The 20,459-nt window shown below is 52.8% G+C and overlaps 1 protein-coding gene across 1 annotated transcript in view; it reads right to left on the bottom strand.

Annotated features, from left to right (window-relative positions):
- The window catches only part of LOC309680023 (tyrosine-protein phosphatase non-receptor type 11-like), a gene marked incomplete at both ends in the record, with an annotated part of 41,095 nt that overhangs the window by 5,972 nt on the left and 14,664 nt on the right, over window positions 1–20,459 (bottom strand). Inside the window, 7 exons of the mRNA XM_082493508.1 lie at window positions 35–114; window positions 698–794; window positions 1,224–1,337; window positions 1,646–1,765; window positions 1,867–2,059; window positions 5,402–5,596; window positions 16,007–16,129. Coding sequence (XP_082349634.1) covers window positions 35–114; window positions 698–794; window positions 1,224–1,337; window positions 1,646–1,765; window positions 1,867–2,059; window positions 5,402–5,596; window positions 16,007–16,129 — 922 coding nt within the window. The remainder of the gene's footprint in view (window positions 1–34; window positions 115–697; window positions 795–1,223; window positions 1,338–1,645; window positions 1,766–1,866; window positions 2,060–5,401; window positions 5,597–16,006; window positions 16,130–20,459) is intronic.

Here is a 20,459-nt window from a genome sequence, read left to right as displayed (position 1 = left end):
AGCCCCTACACGGTGTCTTCCCTTTCCCAAGTACCTTGATATAGTTGGCATTGATGTAGTCTGACCCAGGCACGCTCTCATCTACGTCTTGGAGTGCCACCCGCGTGGTATCAACTGAAGGAGAAGAGAGTCCAGAATGAACCCAGGAGTGGTCACACAGGAGCACGGACGGGCTCTGCCGCAGGGCAGCCGCAGTGGCTCCCAGCATGGGCTCTCTCAAGGCTCCTATATGAAATCACACGGGGAACTACCGCAAAAGAGGGCGTAAAATGCTCTCCTAATGACACCCAGCAGTACTGCACACTACCCGGCTCACAGCTGGGTTGCCAGCCCGGTAACTTGGACGGACATTAGTGACACGCGGTGTTGCAGAATAACCTGAGCTCAAGTTTTCCCCTATTTCCTTTGGAGGCTCTCGCTCCGGCTCCATATGGCTTTTGAACTACACTTGAGCTCCGAAGCGTATTTGGACGCACAGCACAAAGAGAGGAGAGCGATTTAGCGGTTTCCCACGCAAAAGGGATGGACCGGGTTAGAAAAAGGGATGGAGAACGCTGTGAACTAACTGGACCGCTCCGCTAGGACAGTGTACGCCTCTTTCCAACTCCGCTACGATCAGAAAGGGTTAACTAGTCCCAGAGAAGGCTGCAGAAATGATAGTGAAAAAACACCAAACCAGTATCCAGTGTCTCCTTACAGGGCAGGATGTTCTTGTAGCGATTCTTTGCCTTGTTCTCTGGTCGCTGTCCCTCCTTCCTGGGGTAGAGGAGCTTGCACTCTTGCTGCTGCAGCATCTGTGGGGCAGGGTACGAAAGAACAAACTGTTCCGGGCAGCCAAAGGGAGCGAGAGGCAAAGGAAGGGCTCTTTCGATGAGCTTCTTGGCTTCCTAACGCTGAGAAGAGCAGAGGGAGTGTGGGCAGGAAGGGAAAGGGAGCCAAGAAGCAGCTTGATGAGAGAGTTAATGGGGGGAGAAGGCACAAATCCCTGCAGGGAACAAAAGGCACGCAGTTCTAGGATGAGGAAGGAAAAACTGCCTTGGACGTGAGGAAAAGCAATGAAAAAAAGGACCAGGAAGCAACTCAGTTGAACACGGAAAACAGGGAAAGGAGAAACAGTGTTGAGAAGAAGTTCTCGGTGCTGGAAAACCACGACGCTTCCACGCAAGTATGGTATTCTTCACCCATGGGCACAGGGGGGACAGAGCACAGGAGTGTCCTCGTACCTCAAACTCTTCCCAGAACCCTTGCTTGGCCTTCTCACTGTGATCTGCCATTTTGTTGAGCTCCTTCACTCTGTTTTCAATGTTAGCTGCATTGATGCGCGTGGCATTGAACGGCTGAAAGACAGATGAAGACACAATAGAAATCACTTTCAACAACACAAAGACAAATAACTTTCCCCTTGAAAAAAAAAAACACCAAACAAACAGTTCCTGAATCCCTGGGGGTATTGGCAGGAGTTGGGGCCATGAACATGGGGCCAGGGACCTCCCTGGCAAGTGAGACCCTGGACAAGCATGAGAAGAAGCCCACGGGATGTTCTGGGGGCAGGGAGTTCCCAAAGAGCATGGGCAGCTCTGTGCACTCCCCCCAAGGAGTTTGGGCAAACCCAGAACCAAAAAATATGTGCCAGAGAAGCTATTACCTGCTTCAGATGAACCACAGCTCCAGATTTCTCCACCATGGGGTTTTTCTTATAGTGCTCCACCAGGTCCGTGAGGGTGTCAAACCTCTCGCCTCCCCCCACGTCGTACTTCCCATCCGGCTGCAGGAGAGAACGGCAAAGCCACAGCGGGACTCGAGCGCGCAGCTCCCGGCTGGGACACCCACCCACAGCGGGGTGAGCGGGGACAGCACCTTTCCCACCTGGTAGTGGATCATCACGTGGGTCACGTGCGGTTTTCGGTCCCCAGTCTCCATCTTATCCTCATTTGTCAGCACCGACAACACAAAGTCTCCTGGTTTGCTCTGGCTCTCTCGTACCAGAAAGCTGCCTGGTTTCCCCTTCTCCGTCAGAAGCTTCTCTGCCTCTTTCCCTGTGAGGTGCCCATGGTACCACCTGGGGGGCAGCAGTGGAGAGCAGGGTCAGCTCAGAAACGCACAGAGCATCGCCTTTAGACGAGAGCTACGCTCACCACCGGGGATGGTGTCCATGGGAAACCCATTTCTAGGCTCCCAGTCCAACTGTTCTCCCCACCGGCGTGACACCGGCTTGAGTTATTTTAGAAACAGTCCCCCAGTGACTTTCCTCCAACGTTTTGCAATGTCACATCAATACCTTAGCCTGAGGCTGGAAGCACCAGGACTTTGCTCGACCCTCCAGCCAAACGTGAAATGGCATCAGTATATTAAACTGCCACGTGATGTATGACAAGCACTGTCATCCAGGGACAGGGCTCTGACGAAGCTATAAGAAACACATTTCCAGCAGTTCTTATTTGAAGGCGGCTACGTTTTCCTTTATTTTTTAATATGGACGAAAAAGAACGCTTGGGCTCTGCAGGCTGTAGCCAGACGGTATCAGACACAGAGCGTGGATGACACTGACCGGTAACAAGATGCTTTCACACAGTTTGGGAAGGATTTTCAGGAGGGTCCTCCTTGCTGTAGTTACTGCTGCTCCCCAGCCAGGTCTCTAACCTCAGCTCAGGGAGAACACGCTCGCCTGGAGCGGCAAAACCAGATCTCCCCACTGTGCCCAGGAGGCTTCTCCCCCTCCAGCCCTGCCTGCAGCCACCTCTCCGGCCAGCGGCGACCACGGCGCGCAGAGGTTTTCGCTCAGCTCTTCCCAAACCTCACTGTGTGGGCACTGAGCCGCTGCACCGCTCCGTCTGTGTACATCTTGCACGCGCGCGCGTGCCCCTGTTTCTCCATCTAATCTCGCATAATCCTTTCTCCTGATCTGCTGACATACTTAAGCTGCAGCCCCAGTAAAATGCAGGCTCTCTTTGAGCCGGCGCGGTCGGCAGCCTGTAGCAGCCTTGCCACGATGCCTCGGGGTTAAGCACACAATAATCCGCCCCTTCCTGGCCATGCCCTCTGCTCCCCGAAGGGCAGCACGGTTGCGCTGGCCCCGTGCTCGGGCCAAGCAGCTCCTCAAGGCAGCACGTCCCCCCCACCCGCACAGCGGCTACCCCGGGGCAAGCGTGTCTGACGGGCTAGCGCTCTGCTCCAGCCCTCCGTAGATCCAAATAAGTTTGGAGTGAAGCAGAGTTGTTGGTTTTTTGTTTTTTTCTTTTTTTTTTTTTTGGCCTGGGAGCCTTCAATCCCCACACTCCATCAATGCTCAGCCGTGGCTCTGGGCAGATGCCACAGGTCCCACTTTGAAGACGCTGGCTCCCGGCCTGCCAGCCAAGCTGCCAGGAATTCAGAGAGGCTCCAAATAACCTCCCAGGGGCAATGCAATGGCATCACGTCACGTCTCAGCAACTTTCCGCCAGAGGACGAAGTTTACAGAACAGCAGTCAGTGACGCCGGGCCTTTCGCCACCCGACGCAAGCCGTTTCAAGCCTGGCTGGGAAGACCTCTGAAGAGCAAGACTCCTTCCCGCAGGCTTGAGAAGGCACGAGGATGACAGGGCTGCACAAGCCGTACTGCTGCAGAGGGCAGAATGTCCCACCGCTGGTGAAGGACCTCGGCTCCCGCTTGCAGCACTGCTGCTGTTCAGGCCCAGGTCTTGGAAACACTGCTACCCTGACCCATCCCACTATTTTCTGACACCATCATCATTTCATATCTTTAGAGGACTTGGACCATTTCCCCTCCCTTCCCCCGATGCCACCAGATGCGTTGTCTGCAGCAGAAATCTTTATGGAGCGTCCTTGCCAAGCCAGACTTTCCTTGGCGGGTGAAGAGGGGGAAACCCAGCTAAAGGGGGTTTCCACTTTTCCAGAGCTTCTGCTAACGTGAGCGGCTGCCCGGCCGCTTTTCACCCTGCGATCTGGAAGGAGCAAAGAAACCACCCTGGCAACGAGGGAGCACATGAGCTGGAGGGACTTCCCGGGGCCTCAGCCCCACCGGCTCTGCTGACGGGGTGGAGGGGAGCACCTCCGCGCCATTTCAGGAACCGAGACCAGTCACAGCCTCCGCTTACCCCGGCTGCTAAAGTTAGAGTACTCTAGGTGCCCGCTTTGGCATCACCAGCCGCCTGACCAGGCGTTCCCCTTCCCAACCCACCATGTCAGCCGCTGCGTATGACACTGGGGAAACTGAGGGGGAGGAAAAGGAAAAAAGGGGTCACTGGAGCGTCACAGATAACAAGACCTTCACAAGAAGGTCACTCATCGGCTGGTGGAAACATCCTGAAGTAGCCCAAGGCAAGGAGCTCCTCACAGCAAGCCAGCCAGCCTGGGACAGGCTGGGAGAGGTGGGGGGGTTCAGCCTGGAGAAGAGAAGGCTCTGGCGAGACCTTAGAGCCCCTTCCAGTGTCTAAAGGGGCTCCAGGAGAGCTGGGGAAGGACTTTTTACAAGGGCATGTAGCGATAGGATGAGGGGGAATGGCTTCAAACTGGAAGAGGGGAGATTTAGGTGAGATATTAGGAAGAAATATTTCCCTGTGAGGGCGGTGAGCCCCTGGCGCAGGGTGCCCCGAGAAGCTGTGGCTGCCCCATCCCTGGAGGTGTTCAAGGCCAGGTTGGACGGGGCTGGGAGCAACCTGGGCTGGGGGGAGGTGTCCCTGCCCGGGGCAGGGGGTGGCACTGGATGATCTTCAAGGTCCCTTCCAACCTAAACCATTCTATGATTCTATGATCCCCATCCCTGCAAGACAACAGCCTGTTCCTACCAGGATGAACGGCGGTTACAAGCTGAGATGGGACGGGGACAGACTTTTTACAGGGCATTTCTACCCAGCATTCTGCAGACAGACACAAGTCACTTAAATGTCTTTTGTTTCTTTTAGAAGCAAAGCTGCATGCCTCCTAGGATACACCTGCAGGACCCTTCACAGACGGACTCACACTGCTCATGTTCCCCGTCTCCTATAAGCCAGAAAAACTTATCAGCATAAGCGTCAGCTTCTGGGCCTTGCTAATGTTATCTGGCCAGCTTCACGTGGAGCTGCTAAGGAACCATATCCCGCAGATGTGTGGCTTTGGGGTCAGGAAAGCTAAATCCCACCCAAACACACTCTGTTTCAGGCTCCTTTCCAAACCTGGGCCAGGTGCAGCCATAGAATCCCAGAATCCCAGAACCTCCTAGATTGGAAAAGACCTGTAAGTCTTTTAAGATCATCTAGCCCCATCGTTAACCTTACACTGACCAGCCCACCACTAAACCATGTCCCTGAACACTATATCTACACGACCCTTAAATACCTCCAGGGATGGGGAGGTAGGGTCTGAGCTCAGTTGGGGAGACAGCGTCACCACCGCTGGGAGAGGCTATGGAGAGCACGGCTTACCTCTCCGAGGTGGGGTCCTGGCAGTTGAGCGGGTACTTCAGCTCGATGACATTGCTGTTCTTCTCCCGCAGCAGCCCCTGCTGCTCGGTGTAGTACTGCACCAGCTCCGCAAGGGTGGCGAACTTCTCGCCTCCGTACAGGTCATAGTAATCCCCCGTGTTCTGGATCTTAATGTGTGTCACCTCGTCGTTTCTTCTGAGGAAGGAAGGCAAAGAACACCGTAAGAGAGAATGGTAACCCAGCACTGGCCTTCGGGGTCCACCTGAACACCACCTCTGCCTCTTTAAGCTGCACCCCACGCTCTCCGTTTGCCCGTCCCACAACCTGGTGGTGGCCACCCTTCTACAGCAAGGGAAGGGGTGGATGCTCCTTGGCCACAGTTACTCAGCCAAGTGCTGACTCTGCACCTTGCAAGCTCCCAGTCCGCTCTGCTTCCCAGACAACCCTCTGGGAATTCCTCCTCTGCCATTGCTTCTACCTCCTATGCTACACTTATCCTCTTGGCTGGATGAAGCTCTGACCTCACTCTGGGTTACAGCGAAGAGTTCTCCTTGCATAGGGGTACTTGCTATCATCCAATTAGTTTAAAAAAAACCAAACCCAAACCAACAACAAAAAAAAAAAAACAGGAAAAAAAAAAATCACCCAAATGAACATATCACCTGGTATTTGCAAACCCTATAAACTGTCCTGAACGGGTTAATGCTTCCCACTCTCCAGTGGTGCCCTCAAGGCTCAAGGGGAATAGGCTGGGTGCCTTTCCCAGCCCCCTCAGCCCAGCAAAGCCCAGCTTCCTTCCTCAGAAGGCCACGCTCACCTCTGAGACGAAGGTTAATTGCATTTTAAATGCACTTAGCAGCAGCCCCCCGAGCCAGGGAAACATGGCTGGAAGCCCGCTGGTTGATAGACGAGCTGGGTCAGAGAGAGATTCGTGAATCTGGGCAAATTTCTCCTTCTTTACCGGTGCTGAGCTGCTCCCAGCCTCTCTCAATTTGTTGCCAAAGCAACCGCGACGGCGAGATGCCGGAGACGGAAAGTGGTATAAGCAGCGGACCAGGTCAGACAGAAAAGTCATTTCACGGAGTGGGGAATTAGAAAAGCTACAGTGGTCCATGCACGAGGTTAAATGGAAGGGAGAGCTGGACCAAGGCAGGGGCTCTGGGGCTCTCAGTAGTGGTCCTGTCCCTGTTTCTGCTATCTTTCTGCAGCAGGGTACAGCCCCTGCAGCAATGCAGTGAAGGAACACATCACAGAATCGCTGAATGGTTTAGGTTGGAAGGGGCCTTGAAGATCATCCAGTCCCCCCCCTGCCCTGGGCAGGGACACCTCCCCCCAGCCCAGGTTGCTCCAAGCCCCGTCCAACCCGGCCTTGAACACCTCCAGGGATGGGGCAGCCACAGCTTCTCGGGGCACCCTGCGCCAGGGGCTCACCGCCCGCACAGGGAAAAATGTCTTCCCAATATCTCATCTAAATCTCTCCTTGTTCAGTTTAAAACCATTCCCCCTCATCCTATGGCTCCACTCCCTGATGAGAAGTCCTTCCCCAGCTCTCCTGTAGCTCCTTTAGGGACTGGAAGGGGCTCTAAGGTCTCCCTGGAGCCTTCTCTTCTCCAGGCTGAACAACAATCTAACTGAACAAGCTATCCGGATGGTATTGCATACCTAACCCCGGCTCCACAAAATCACCTCCTGTTTAGTTCTCCTGGGCTGTAGGTACTGTCTACCTCAGGGTCTGGGCCCTACCTCTGGATTTCAGACCCTGCCTCTGGATTTCAGAGAGAGGTTAAAGTCTGGCCCTGAAATGCCAGCGGTGGTGAAAGGCTGTGTCTGCCTTCGGGGACTCTGGCGCCGCCGCAGGAGCCCAGCCCGGCCGTGCCCCTGGATGCGCGCACCAGGCTGCGAGTGCACCTCAGCTCACCGCACGTGTCACTCGCTGAGGCTCCCGGTGTCTGCGCAGGGTTTACAGTGATGCCATTTTATCTAGATGCCTTTGTGCAAACTCCTCCAGTCTAGACAAGCGCTTGGAGCAGCACCAAGGTGTCCGTGTTCTCCTCTGGCAGAGGGGATCCAGCTGCTTTTCCATCCTGCCGTGGACAGGCAGGATGGACACCTGGCTCCTCAGGTACGGTGAGGAACGACCTCCTCCCTGGTACCTCCTCTTGAACACCCCATCAAACTATGCGCTCCAAGGTCTAATCTAAGTCCACCTGGGAGGACTCTGCTGACTTCACAACAGCTCCCTTTCCCAAAAAGCCTAACAGCGGAGGACATGAAATTCCATGAGCCTGGGGCTGCGTATCTGCCGGACTGTGGGATGACTGGGAAGGGCACACAGAGCACCGTGAGAAGTACAGCAGCCTCTCACAGGGATGGGATGGTCACCACCACCACCCCTGGGACGTGCTCATGTTGCCCAGAGGGGTGGCTGCCTTCAACTATGCCACGGGTTTTGCTATTTCCACATATCTCAGGCATTTTATCAGCCACGGCTTTTGGCATACGAGGGACTTGTCACGTGCACAATTAGATTAAACGCTGACTGTCCAATGAGCGGTGCGAGGGTACACAGCAGCAGCAGCTCGGCAACAAGATGAGGCCAGGCCGGACCTCGGCAATGAGATCTCTGTGTCCTAAGCCCTGAAGAGCCCACAGAGACGTGAAGAGCAGTGTGCCAGCACAGCCACTGTGTGCCCCTCCTCCAGGCCTGCCTCCATTAGAGGCATGACTTGCGGCTAGACGGCCACACTCTTAGCCCGTGCAAGCCACAGTCACCACAGGCCAGGTGGTTCTCCCTAAAACACTGTCCTGACAGATGGCCGTATTCCCATTTACTCCATCCCCGTTGCTAAAGAGGACTTTGTCAACGTAGAATCGGCAATTCCAGTCTGTGCCCACACAGCCCTTCTTGGATGCTTTCTCTGGCGTTGAGGTGATTTCCAGGTGGTGTCAATTCTGCGGCAACAACCGAGCGGGAACAGAGACAGCATCCACAGTATTACCGTCATCCCAAACTAAAAGCGGAACAAAACCAGTAGAAGACGGACAAACAGGCCTGAGGTGCGAAAATCTCCGTCGGGATCCTGAACAGTCATGCTACACCTTGACAGCAAGGTCTTGGAGACAGAACCCAGCCGTCTGTAACATAGGAAACTGGTGAGCGACACTCCTGGGTATTTGGAGAGACACGGTTAAATCTTAAATGTGACCCGGCCTGCCACGCCAACCCCGGCTGGCCTATGGGCAGAGACTTCAAAGTTTGGCAACATTTGCATCTAGGGTACGGGCAGAACTCACTAGATGGAAAGGAAAACCGGCTGTGAAATCCAGATCCCAGCCAGCGCTCCCATGACAAACCTCGTCTCCGAGAGGAGCTGGCACGAGAAGTGCTTGGGCCGTTCACGCCAGCAGCTGGACGTGAAGAGCCGTTGTGCGGCACGGAAGGCAGCAGACCAAACTGTGTTTTTGCCACTTGGCCTGAGGCTCAAAAGCTCCCTTCTCTCCACAGCTCCAGCCCCCCAACCCCAACCCTATCACAGACCTACAAAGGCTCAGTTCACAGACCCGCTCCCCCACCCCCAAGGCCTTTGAGCACTTCAGGGATGAGAAGTAGAGAGATAATCAGGGTCATTTATCCCACGAGCCCTCAAGGTCATGCTAAACACAAAGGGCATTGATCGATCCCCGTTTTCTTCTCTTGAAGCTTGCGTCACCTCCACAGCTCCAAACTGGGCAGCAGAACTGCACTGCGCGGGAGCAGCATCCATTCAACTGTGCCCTCGACGTGCCGGCTGGCGAAATAAAGCACAAAGGAGATGCCCAAAGTCCTCAGCTGCCCCGTACCGGAGGGCATGGCTACTTCTGACTAACAGACACGGCTCTCATACCGGGATGCAGCACTGTTTAATAGCAGACGCCAGCTTTTTTGGCAGCTTCAGGGTCAGCAGTCGGAAGAGCGAGAGTTGCCTCCGTTCCAAGCTTCCTTACGCTATCAGCACAACTCCTTAGCTAGATATCCAGGAGGGTTTCTTGATCCAAAACGTTCCAGCTTGGGAGTCTGCGTCCATACTGCAGTGACCACCAGCACAGACGCAGTCTGCTCTTCTTCACAATAGAGCGCAGTCAATAAGAAGAGGAAACGCAAAAACCCAAACAGACCCTTTTTGGTCACTGAAGGAAAAAGAACCACTTTAAATGGCAGAAATACCTTCGCCGTTGCATCCCCGAAAGTCTTTTTTGATCATGTGCCTTTCCTGCCTGTGTCAGACAGAGAAAGCCTAGAACTTCACAGCATGCAAATATGACCCCTCTGACAAGCTGCAAAAAGCAACCCAAAAAACCCCAAAGGTTCTCTATGGAAAAACCAAGACGACTCTCCCACGGGGTTTAGAAACCTCGCTGAATGTTTGCTTTCCATGAAAGGAGAGCTTGGGCTCGCGGAGAAAACTCACTGCCCACCAACACAACAGAACCAGCTGACATTTGAGCGCCATTTCAGAGGCACAGCCAAGTGAGTTCTAGAGATTAGGTAGGGGTTTCAAATTCTTCATGCCCAATTCCTAGGAAGAAGCAATTCAGCTGACTGCCTGAGCCCTACGGCTCGCTCCAGGTGTTAGGAGCTCTGGAAGGTGCATAGAGGAAACCAAGGACACCCAAGTACTCGGTGAACTCACACTTTGGCACTCGTTCCCTGTCGGGCATTTATGCGTTTTGCATTCCTGGAGGTTCCTCCTGCTCCAAAGAGACCCAGTCTTTTGCCCAGGAAAGGGACGTGAAGCACAGACCATTCGCCAACCGGCTGCCAGCAAAAGGAGGCTTTCGACACGCTGCTCTGCCTTGCCAGACTTGTAAAGAGCAGCAAACACGAGCACGAGTGAGCCACGGGTATCCATCCGTTAGTATTACATCTCTAACCGAACGATCTGCTTCCAAATAAATTCAAGCCACTCCAGGACAAAAGTAAGAGATTGTTGTCAGAGGAGAAGATGCTTTCTTATGGGAAGAAGGGTCTTGTGATAAAAGCAGGTAGCCAAGATTGGATGTTCTGATGTGCAGTACCTTCTCAGAGGCTCCCAAGGTGACTCTGGGCCCATCGTTTGCTTCCGAGTTGTCACATGAAGACAGCGCTTCCCTTAGTTGGCTGGCCTGCCTTGGAAGAAGCAGAAATCGGGCACACCTCTCACGGAATATTTGCGAGCAGTAGGCCTGGATTACAGGGCCTTAATAGGGCTGGTAGGTGCTATTGTGATGAGACACAAGGACAACTGTTTTAGAAAAGAGCCTCTTTCAGGCCTCCTTCCATTCTTCTTCCTGATCCAACGTTCTTCCTGTGCTGCAACTGTATTGTCTGCAGGCGGCAACTCAACCAATGGAACACACCTGTAGTATTGATTTACTCCTTTTCATGGAGTACATATTCCCTAGGACATAAAATCCTCCTTGACTGCATGTCTTAACCTGTACCCAAAGTGTATTTGTACACACCTTTTTTGGGGGGGAAGAGAATTCCAGTTACATATAGGAATGCTCAATGGAAGTGTTCACAGGGAAACCGCTCCGGGACACTGTAGCTCTAACAAGAGTTTGTTACCCAGAAGCACTTTGTGCTGTATCCCATGAATGAAGATGGGATCTCTTCTCATAAAATGTGACCCAATTACCAAATTAACGTGGTCTCTGATGGTGGTTCTTAACTGTCTCGTCATTTGCATCACTGGTGTGGCCACAGGCCAAGAACGACTTAGGCAAACTTTCGACATACCTCTTCCTTTTGTTCAAGCTATTTACCCGGACCTGGCCAAATCTGGAAGAAGCTACCCACTTTCTTCAGAAACGATTCTAGATACTCGGTCTTCTGAAAACATGCTCTGGCAGATCCAGGCAAGCACCGAAGGCTGGAAACATGGGGCACATCTGTGTGGCCTCCCATACTTCTCCCCCAACAGCCTTCACTTTCAGAGAGGTCTATTTTTTTATTTATTTTTTTTTTTTTAAGAGTCACGATTAAAATTTGGAAGGCTCAATATCAAAAGCAAACCCAGTACCAGGTCCTTCTACGAAACGAGATGTGACATAGCATACAAGAAAGGGAAGGAAGCTTTTGTAACAGCCACTCATCAGAACTGCAACATGCAAATAACCTCGACTTGCACCCTACAAAAATCCCCTAACTAGCAGGTTCTTCTCCCACCATCCAGAGCGGCTTCCCCAGCTCTCCTGCAAGCCCAGCTCCAACGTACGGCCCCTTCCAGGCTCAGAATTCCTCCAAAAAAGTCCCATTCGGTGTAGGTTTTGTGAGCACGAAGCGTTGGAGTGCCGTCGTTACCGTTGGCAAACACAAGTGCTCATAACCTGCAGGAGCCGATCCCTGCGATGAGGAACAGCACCCACATTAAGTGACCCACCGGTACAGAGCTGTCCTACGGTCTGGGCAGAACCTGAAATACCCGCGGACAGTGGCGCTGCAGCATCTGCGTGGAACAAAACAAGACCGCTCACGTACAGACACAGCGGATATTACTACAGCCTTACTCAAAATGACTCTCCGTCATCATTACACTCCAGCTGAAGTTGCCAGACCACTTTCCTCCCTGTTGGTGTGCTCCACGTATTTGCTGGAGTGCCCAAAGAACAAGATGAGCCAATAAATCCAAATTCAGTACCCAGTACTGACGTACCCCCACAGCACAGCAGACAAAGACTTCTCAGAAACGCGGCCCTCTTGGCACTGCCCTACGGCAAGTGTGTCTGGTCCACGGGGTGGAACAAGCTCTTGAGCTGCTCTGCAGAGACGTCCCGAGAAGGAGCAGGTTTCAGAAGAGGAAGGGCTGATGAAAAGAGCCAAGTTTGGCCGATTACAAGCTGCCTGCAGGTTGGATGGAGCGCTGAGGATTTTTGAAGAGTTTTTTCTATGAAGATCAGGACAAACACCATCCGTTCATTAACCGTATCGTGTCCTCTCCATATGGCTTGCCTCTTAAGAGCTGAAAAAACAAAGCCCCGTGAAGACTTGTTGCTGTGATGGTAAAGGCTGAAAGAGTGCACAGAGGTAAAGAAAGACAGGGAAAGCAGACACAGAGTTTCATGGAAACCCTCTCATAACTTCTGCGGTATGGTTTCCTAGCCGCTCTTCAGGGACACGTATCTGGATAGACACCAGCACACAGTCACCTGGTGTGTGGTCTGGTCGGCCAAAACTCCATCGCCCACCTTCTTTTCAACCCACATCCTCTCTGTAATTAAAAGGAGCTGCATTTCCCCTCGCTGGCTTTCAAAAACCCTTGAAGAAGCTGAAGGGGGGCTGAAAGGAGTAGGAAGAGGTTTTGATTGTTTTCCTAAAGGTACTTTCTCCTACTGACACCTCTATTTTAGGTACTTTTTCAAAGGTATCTCTACTGTTTCCTTTGAAGACCTTTTATTTCTCAGAAAGGAAAAAAAATATATAGACCTGTCCAGTTCCGAGATAAAATAAAATTAAAAAAAAGTTCTGTCAGGGTACAATTCTAGGTGAGAATAATAACACATTGTTCCGTGTCTGTGTGTGTAAAGTAACAGGGAAAGGGGAAAAACATAAAGGGGAAGAAATCTCCCGAGTTTTCAGCTTTCAGAGCACATAAAGCTACTCATTCTACAGTCTGTTAGGTGTTGCGGCTCTAATTCCCAAGAACATTTATGCACGTGTTTTGGGGCCATCACCAGTGGGAAAAGAGCATATCGCTCAGATGAAGTATAAGCAAAACGGGTCTACCTGACCCCTGACCATGTCCAAGCAGATTTTCCATACCCAAGACTACAGGACAACCTGTGCCTCAAGTGATGGCGTAGAGACGGGATGAGCCAGGAAGGAGCAAGGACTTGCACGCAGAAGTAGTCAATGGAAGAATTCTTTCCTCGTCTTCAATTCGCGATGCCTCAAAACCCAACACACCGCCCCTAAGCTCGTGTGTCATGTTTAACTCGCTTTCCTGGAAACATGGTGTGTGTCACAGCTTTGGTTTACTCAGAACTGCGAGAGCCGGTCAGACTTTCCACTGAGTTACAATCTGCCAGCGGGTTGTGGTGGTATCGTTCAACACCGCGATATTAAAGCACGCTGCATTGCTCTGCTCTTAACTTGCATCTCATTACCGCAGGGCACCGTTCAGGCATTTAAGGGCATTAATTGGCTCGATCTTAGGGCCAAAACCATACTGTTATTAAACATTTACTGCAACACAAGGACTCCCTGCAGTAGGAAGTGGTCCAAACCCCCTCCGATAATCTGACACTCCCTTCCTCCCCCCTACACCTCCGCTTTCTGCCACCGAGAAAGCTGAAAGGGGTAATAATCGCAATAATAAACCAGCTCTGGGACTCCACAGCCAGCCGTAGCCGTTCCACGGGAAGCTTCTCTCCACGTGCCATAGCTGGAAGAGAGGAGGCACTGGACCAGCACAAGTGGAAGGCAACAAACCACAACGGCAGAAGCACACTGGCTGAGGCATGGGGACAGAGCTAAGGGGAGAAAACGATGCAGACTTGCGGAGTGACTCCGCAGCACGAGTGTGGTAACGCAGGTGTGGGAACCGGCTCTGCCGGCAAAGCAATTAGCGCTGCTATTTCAGGGTACTGATGCTGCGAGCTGGGTATCTCTCCGCATCGGGACACTCTTGCGCAGCCGTAACCTGCATCTGCTCATCGCCCCGGCTAAGCGGGTACCGTCAGCGCTTCGCTTTGCCATCAGACAACATCCTGACTCACAAAATGGCATGAAAAGAGACACTCAGCTCACATGAAGACACCCCCCCCGCGTTTCACACGTATTCCCTTGCTGTCACGGCTTGCTCAAGGCAGCTCTCTGCGACCCAGGTTATTTTCCATCCCAATTAGAAGCATTTCCTGCCTCTCTTATTAGCTCACAGCCACTTCTGATTGCAAGATTACGGGGGAGCTAGTGAAGTCAGACCCAAACTCTCCCCGCCCAGGCAATGCAGGGGAAAAGATGGACTTTTTTTTTTTTTTTTTTTCCCTTTGGCCGTGTTGCTCCATAGCGTGAGGAGCTGCGGTGGGTCAGAGCCCTCTGAGAGGCAAAGGGTCGGACTGTCAGGTTCTATTCCCCAACACAAAAGGAAGCATTTAAAAAAAAAATAAATAAGGCAGCTGCAAAGCTTTCCGCTTTGGCTTCAAACTGGAAGAGGGAAGATTTAGATGAGATATTAGGAAGAAATGTTTCCCTGTGAGGAATTGCAAGGGAGGGAAGAAATAAGGTCATGAGGGGTTTCATCTGAGCGGTTAAGGCAACAAGGAGAGGGTGAAGGCTCCAGGGAGACCTTAGAGCCCCTTCCAGTACCTAAAGGGGCTCCAGGAGAGCTGAGGAGGAACTCTTGATCAGGGAGGGGAGCCATAGGACAAAGGAGAATGGTTTCTAAACTGGAAGAGGGGAGATTTAGATGAGATATTAGGAAGACATTTTTCCCTGTGCGGGCGGTGAGCCCCTGGCGCAGGGTGCCCCGAGAAGCTGTGGCTGCCCCATCCCTGGAGGTGTTTAAGGCCGGGTTGGACGGGGCTGGGAGCAACCTGGGCTGGTGGGAGGTGTCCCTGCCCAGGGCAGGGGGTAGAATGAGACGATCTTCAAGGTCCCTTCCAACCCGATCCATTCTATGACACTATGTCAGTGCCCTGCCAGGTGGAAACACTCTGTCCATTCTGTCATTTGCACAAAGTTTCTCTAAACACTGTGTTGGTCAAAGGATTTATAAACGCACTGGAGTTTCCTAAACAAAATGACAGTTGTTTAAATTCAACAAAAACCAGCACAAAAAAAAAAAAAATATCTGTGTTACAAGTGCCTGGAGAAACCTTTGTTGAGCTATTTCCCTGCACGGCACCAGCTGGATGGTGCTCATGGAAGGTTCACTCCTTGGACCCACAACCTGCTCCTTTTATCTCAGGGACTCATTGGGTCAGCGTTACCCTTTGCCTCTTCCCTTTCGTTCACCTTCAGCACGTTCTACCCAGCGCATCTGCTCCCGCGCATCGGACGGGGCTACACTCGCAACGACCACGGGCAAAACCTGCAGCTTCCCTTCCTGCGATTGCCTCGGTCCTACAGAACACAAGAGCTCTTTAAAAGGTGATGCACGTGATACTGTCTGGGAACGCGGCCCCTGTGGGGCTGGTCAGCCAGCTCGCTCTCTTATGGAGATGCTCCTGAGATACCTTAAAGACACAGAAAACAAAGTCTCTCCCAAAGGCAGCCACAGTAAGGTCCTTTGAAATTGGATGATCCGTCCCTGCTGGGACTGAACATGCGCTCCCCGGAAACGTAACCGGGCTCATTATCTCCTCCTCTGGCTCTGGAAAGACATGCCACGAGCGCAGAACCAACCCTGGCAGGAGCGGGGCACGTCCAACCCGGAGGGACGAACAAACCCGGAGGTGGGGGGGAAGTAGCGTGTGGCTTTTAGCACAGCCGTTGCGGCCACGGGGAGAATTCAGCGACTTCAAGTGGAACCACAGAGAGGTCATCTCTGAGCAGCGGCCTCTCCCCTCGCACGTACACGCATCGGAGCGGGGTGCGCTGGAGAGTTGGAGACCCCTTCCCTCCAGCCCCCCTCCGCCGCTGCTTACCTGACCGAGAGCGTGAAATCTCCGGGGTTGCTCTTACTGGGTCGAGCCAGAAAGCTGCCATGGACACCCCTGGTCAGGAGCAGCTTCTCTGCCTCGATTCCGCTGATGTTGGGATGAAACCACCTGCGAAACGCAAACACGAGATGTGACACGGTGATGAGCCGGAGCCTGCCCCGGCTGCCCTCCCTGCCGCCCGAGGGACGGACGCCAGCTGCCTACTCCCACCTACCAGCACACCCGCCTTCCTCCCCGCCGCCTCGCAGTAACAGCCCGCACTCAGAAAAGCCCTCCATTCGGATGTTACCGTGGAGAAAAGCTTCTCACGCATCCAGAGAGGTCTCTTTCCCAAAGGGCTTTTTGTCCTCCTCTCCCTCAGCTCAGGCAAAAGCAAGAGCCCCGCAAAGCTTTTTGGGGCACAGGCAGGAGATTCCCTCTCTGGAGGAGATCACTCGCTGAGAAAATAGTTTTGACTTTTCTTTTTCCTTTCAGTGCCTAAAGGGGCTCCAGGAGAGCTGGGGAGGGACTTTTTCCAAGGGCATGGAGTGATAGGACGAGGGGGAATGGCTTCAAACTGGAAGAGGGGAGATTTAGATGAGATATTAGGAAGAAATGTTTCCCTGTGAGGAATTGCAAGGGAGGGAAGAAATAAGGTCATGAGGGGTTTCATCTGAGCAGTTAAGGCAACAAGGAGAGGGTGAAGGCTCCAGGGAGACCTTAGAGCCCCTTCCAGTACCTAAAGGGGCTCCAGGAGAGCTGAGGAGGAACTCTTGATCAGGGAGGGGAGCCATAGGACAAAGGAGAATGGTTTTTAAACTGAAGGAGGGGAGATTTAGATGAGATATTAGGAAGAAATTCTTGACTGTGCGGGCGGTGAGCCCCTGGCGCAGGGTGCCCCGAGAAGCTGTGGCTGCCCCATCCCTGGAGGTGCTCAAGGCCGGGTTGGACGGGGCTGGGAGCAACCTGGGCTGGGGGGAGGTGTCCCTGCCCAGGGCAGGGGGGTTGAACGAGATGGTCTTCAAGGTCCCTTCCAACCTAAACCATTCTATGATTCTACAATTCTAGCTCCAGGCCTGATCCTGGCGGCCGCTTCCCACCCAGCACCGACCATCCCCACCCCCTCTGAGCTGTCAGGCTGCTGGCAAATGAACTGAGCCCAAGAAAAGACCTACATCCCTGAGGACACTTACGGCATTTTTGTAAGGGCTTCCCACCACGCTTCACCAACCAGAAGAAGCTCCAATATCAAGGGCACTAAACCTCTTGTTCTCCCCAGCAAGCACACAAGCCTCACGCCTTTGGTCTCTCCCATTTAAAGTCTGTTACAAAGAGGGGATGCTCAGAGCTGGAGGGAAGACAGGCTTTGCTTTGAGACTCCCTCCAGGAGGAAAGGCACACGCTGGTCTGCGACACACTGCGGCAGCGAGGAGCCCTTATGCTACGAGAGGATTTCTTAAGCGGCCCTGCAAACACGATGGCACATTCCAGCATCTCCCCCTTTGCCCAGCCCACAGAAAACAACAACTCTGCTCCAGCCCCAGCTAAGGCAGCTTTGACTCATCAACTTAAGGTGAAGCAGCTGCTTTTCGACTCTAATTGTCGTAGCTCAAGCTGTGGTGCCGCTTTCCCGAGAGCATTCCCAAGGAGAATGAGCCCAACGGCACAACTGCTGGGTCAAAAGCAAAGTTCTCCGCACGGGACCGGTGCACGGCCGGGGAAGCAGCAGCAAAGGGAACGCTGATGGAAAGCGACAGTCAGTTGGTGTCCATGAGTAACAGGACAATAGCAGGAAAGGGAGAGAGAGACAGCTCGCCGTAAGGGGAAAACTGATTCATCGTATTGTGCATTACTTTAACGTAACCTTTGTATTTTAAGTGTCATCAAACCGTCTCCTGACTTCATTTCTGATGCTATCAGTCTTGGTCGAGTTTTCTTGATGGAATCGCAAGAACTGGTGCTTCCCCGATCTTCAACGTGTCCTAAATATGCATACGAGACCAACGATTTCCCATGCGGCACCAGTTTTATGGCTCGATTTTTCAGAAGCCACTGAAAATCCACTTTCTAAATGCCAGGCTCTTTTGAGCCATCTCACACGTCAGACAAAGAGCACCCCAAATGGAGAGTCACTCAATTCTGGAAATATTGCTCAGTTTTACATCATCCTCCAGCAGACACCTCTGCATGGGACCGCTGTCACATTTCTCATGCGCAAAGAGGAGAAGATGAGCCACAACTCACACTGCACGCGAACAAAGCGAGCTTTTCTGGGCAAGAGAACACGCTGCACGCTCGAAACTCCCTCCAGAGCAAAGGACGATGCTGTAAGAGTTCCCGCACAGGCGGACAGGTCTGCGGTGCCGCTCTGAACCCAACGGCTCAAAACTGCAACGCTTAATGTCTTCCAAGCAAAGCGAAATGCGGGTTCTCATACCTGGAAACATTTAGTAAGCGCGTTTCTCGTACGCAGCTGTCCGTGGATCAGCGTCGCTAACGCGCTGTGCCCCCTAAAGGGGTTTGCAAGTTTATCTGGGTTCTCGCAGAGAAATGCGTAACTTCGCATCTCGCCGAGTGCCTGCGTTAGGAAACGCGCCCAAGGACTAAACCCACCAACATAAGCACACGCACACTCGTTAGAGTGTGTTTGTCTCCGAGATACACACAGAAAAGGTCAAGAAATGCCACCGTCTCCTCCACAGTTTGGGATTTCCTCCCTCCCACCACAAGCCAAACAGTTTTGATTAAAGATCCTTGAATTCTGGAGGAGGAGAGGTCTATTAGGGAAGGGCCATGGAAACAGATGGTAAACAGGATTCCCAGCGTTTCCAAGCCGCGCACTCCTGACATCACAAGAGTGACACCCTCTCGTAAATCCGCCGTCTGCGGGGCCAGCACTTAACTGTGCTGCGCAACTGCTACTGGCACGGGAACGAACGCCTCTAATGGGGCTTAATGGAGCTCAGGGACAAGGCAAAGCTGCCAAAGGCCACACATCACGTTTCCACTGAGTGCCTAATGGCAATAAAACCAGCACGATAGTGCTAGCCAGAACATAATGGGAAAAACCTAAGGAAACATCTCCGGTAAAACAGCGGGATGAAAGCTCTCGTAGGCACGTACCCGCAGCCGGGAGCACACGCCGGTTCTGATAGTATCAGCGTGACAGCAGCATCCTCCCAGGGGCACACACTCCTCAAAGGCTGCCGTGAGAGCAGGAACCCCACACCTCCGCACCAGCCCTCGTCCCCCTGTCACTCCAGGCTCCCACGTAAACACTCCTTGGCCCGGGATGCAGCACCTCAGCTGGAGCCAGACCCTGGGTGATGCGGAGAACAGACAACTTGGTGTCGGTTGCCCGTGTCAGGAAGAGGGCAGAGGTGCTGGAGCCGTAAATCTTCCAGCATCCCAGGTCCTGGGCTCCCACGAGGAAGAAGGCAACAGGAATAAAAGGACCTTATGTCTGACCGACCTCCAAGTGGAAGAAGGATGGGTGCTTGGGAAGGGAGGACCATAACCCTCTTCCCTTTCCACCGCAGCAGCTGCCGACCACAGCTACAAAATCTATCCACGTCAGCCCCTTTTCAGCATCTTTTTCGCAGTGAAATACTGCGAGGGAAGAGCTGGAGCCACTCACAAACTCTCTGCAAACACTCACGAGTGGGACAGCGCTGTGTGACGAGAGAGGGAAGGAGTATATCGGGGGCAAATCTGGAGCTCTGTCAACTTTGATGTTGTCTTTGTTTCACTGAACAGAAACCTAACTGCTGAACACCCTTTCCTTTAATGACTCCCACCGCTTGGACAGGAACCAACTCATACACGCATACGCAGACCGCTTGTTATTTAGCTCGCAAGAAGCGCAAACAATGAGCTGAGGAGAAAACCGCTGCAGCCCTTGCAAACAGATGAGGGAGGAAAAGCAATTTCCAAATTCAGCAGCCAAAAAAAGAAGAAAGGGAAAAAAAAAAAAAAAAGGGAAAAAGCTCTCTGCAAACATAGACATCTCTCCCATGGGTTTCCAGAACAAAGAAAACCTCCTTGCCCAGCTCATCTTTGGCTGGCGGCGTACGGATGGGAACGTATGGCTTGGCACCACCTCGCACAGGCTGCCTTCTTCAGCCAGGGAAGACACCACAGGCCTGTGGCGTGAAAGGGGTATTTTCAAATTGAAGGTCATCTCCATTTGGGAATTCCGCTCCCGAAACGGAGCACTTGCTCCCCGGAGGCTTTTCTGCCTGGACTATGCAGGCATTTGCAAAAACCATGAGGTTTGTTGCAGCGCACATCCTCAACCCCTCCTGCAGCTCAGAGAGCTACCAGTGACTGAAACCCCACCTCGGCCCCGCACCGGGTGCTCTGGCACACCTACTTCCAGGTTCTCCATAAACGAGGGAATAAAAACCAACAGCAAAACCAGCCAAAACTAAACTTAAGGCTCTTTGGCTCGTGAAGTTTG

The sequence above is a fragment of the Vanellus vanellus genome, assembly GCF_965231255.1.
Source record: "Vanellus vanellus genome assembly, chromosome: 20".
In the NCBI taxonomy this organism is placed as follows: domain Eukaryota; kingdom Metazoa; phylum Chordata; class Aves; order Charadriiformes; family Charadriidae; genus Vanellus; species Vanellus vanellus.
Note: the sequence above shows the minus strand (reverse complement) of the source record. Positions and strands in the feature narration are given on the sequence as shown.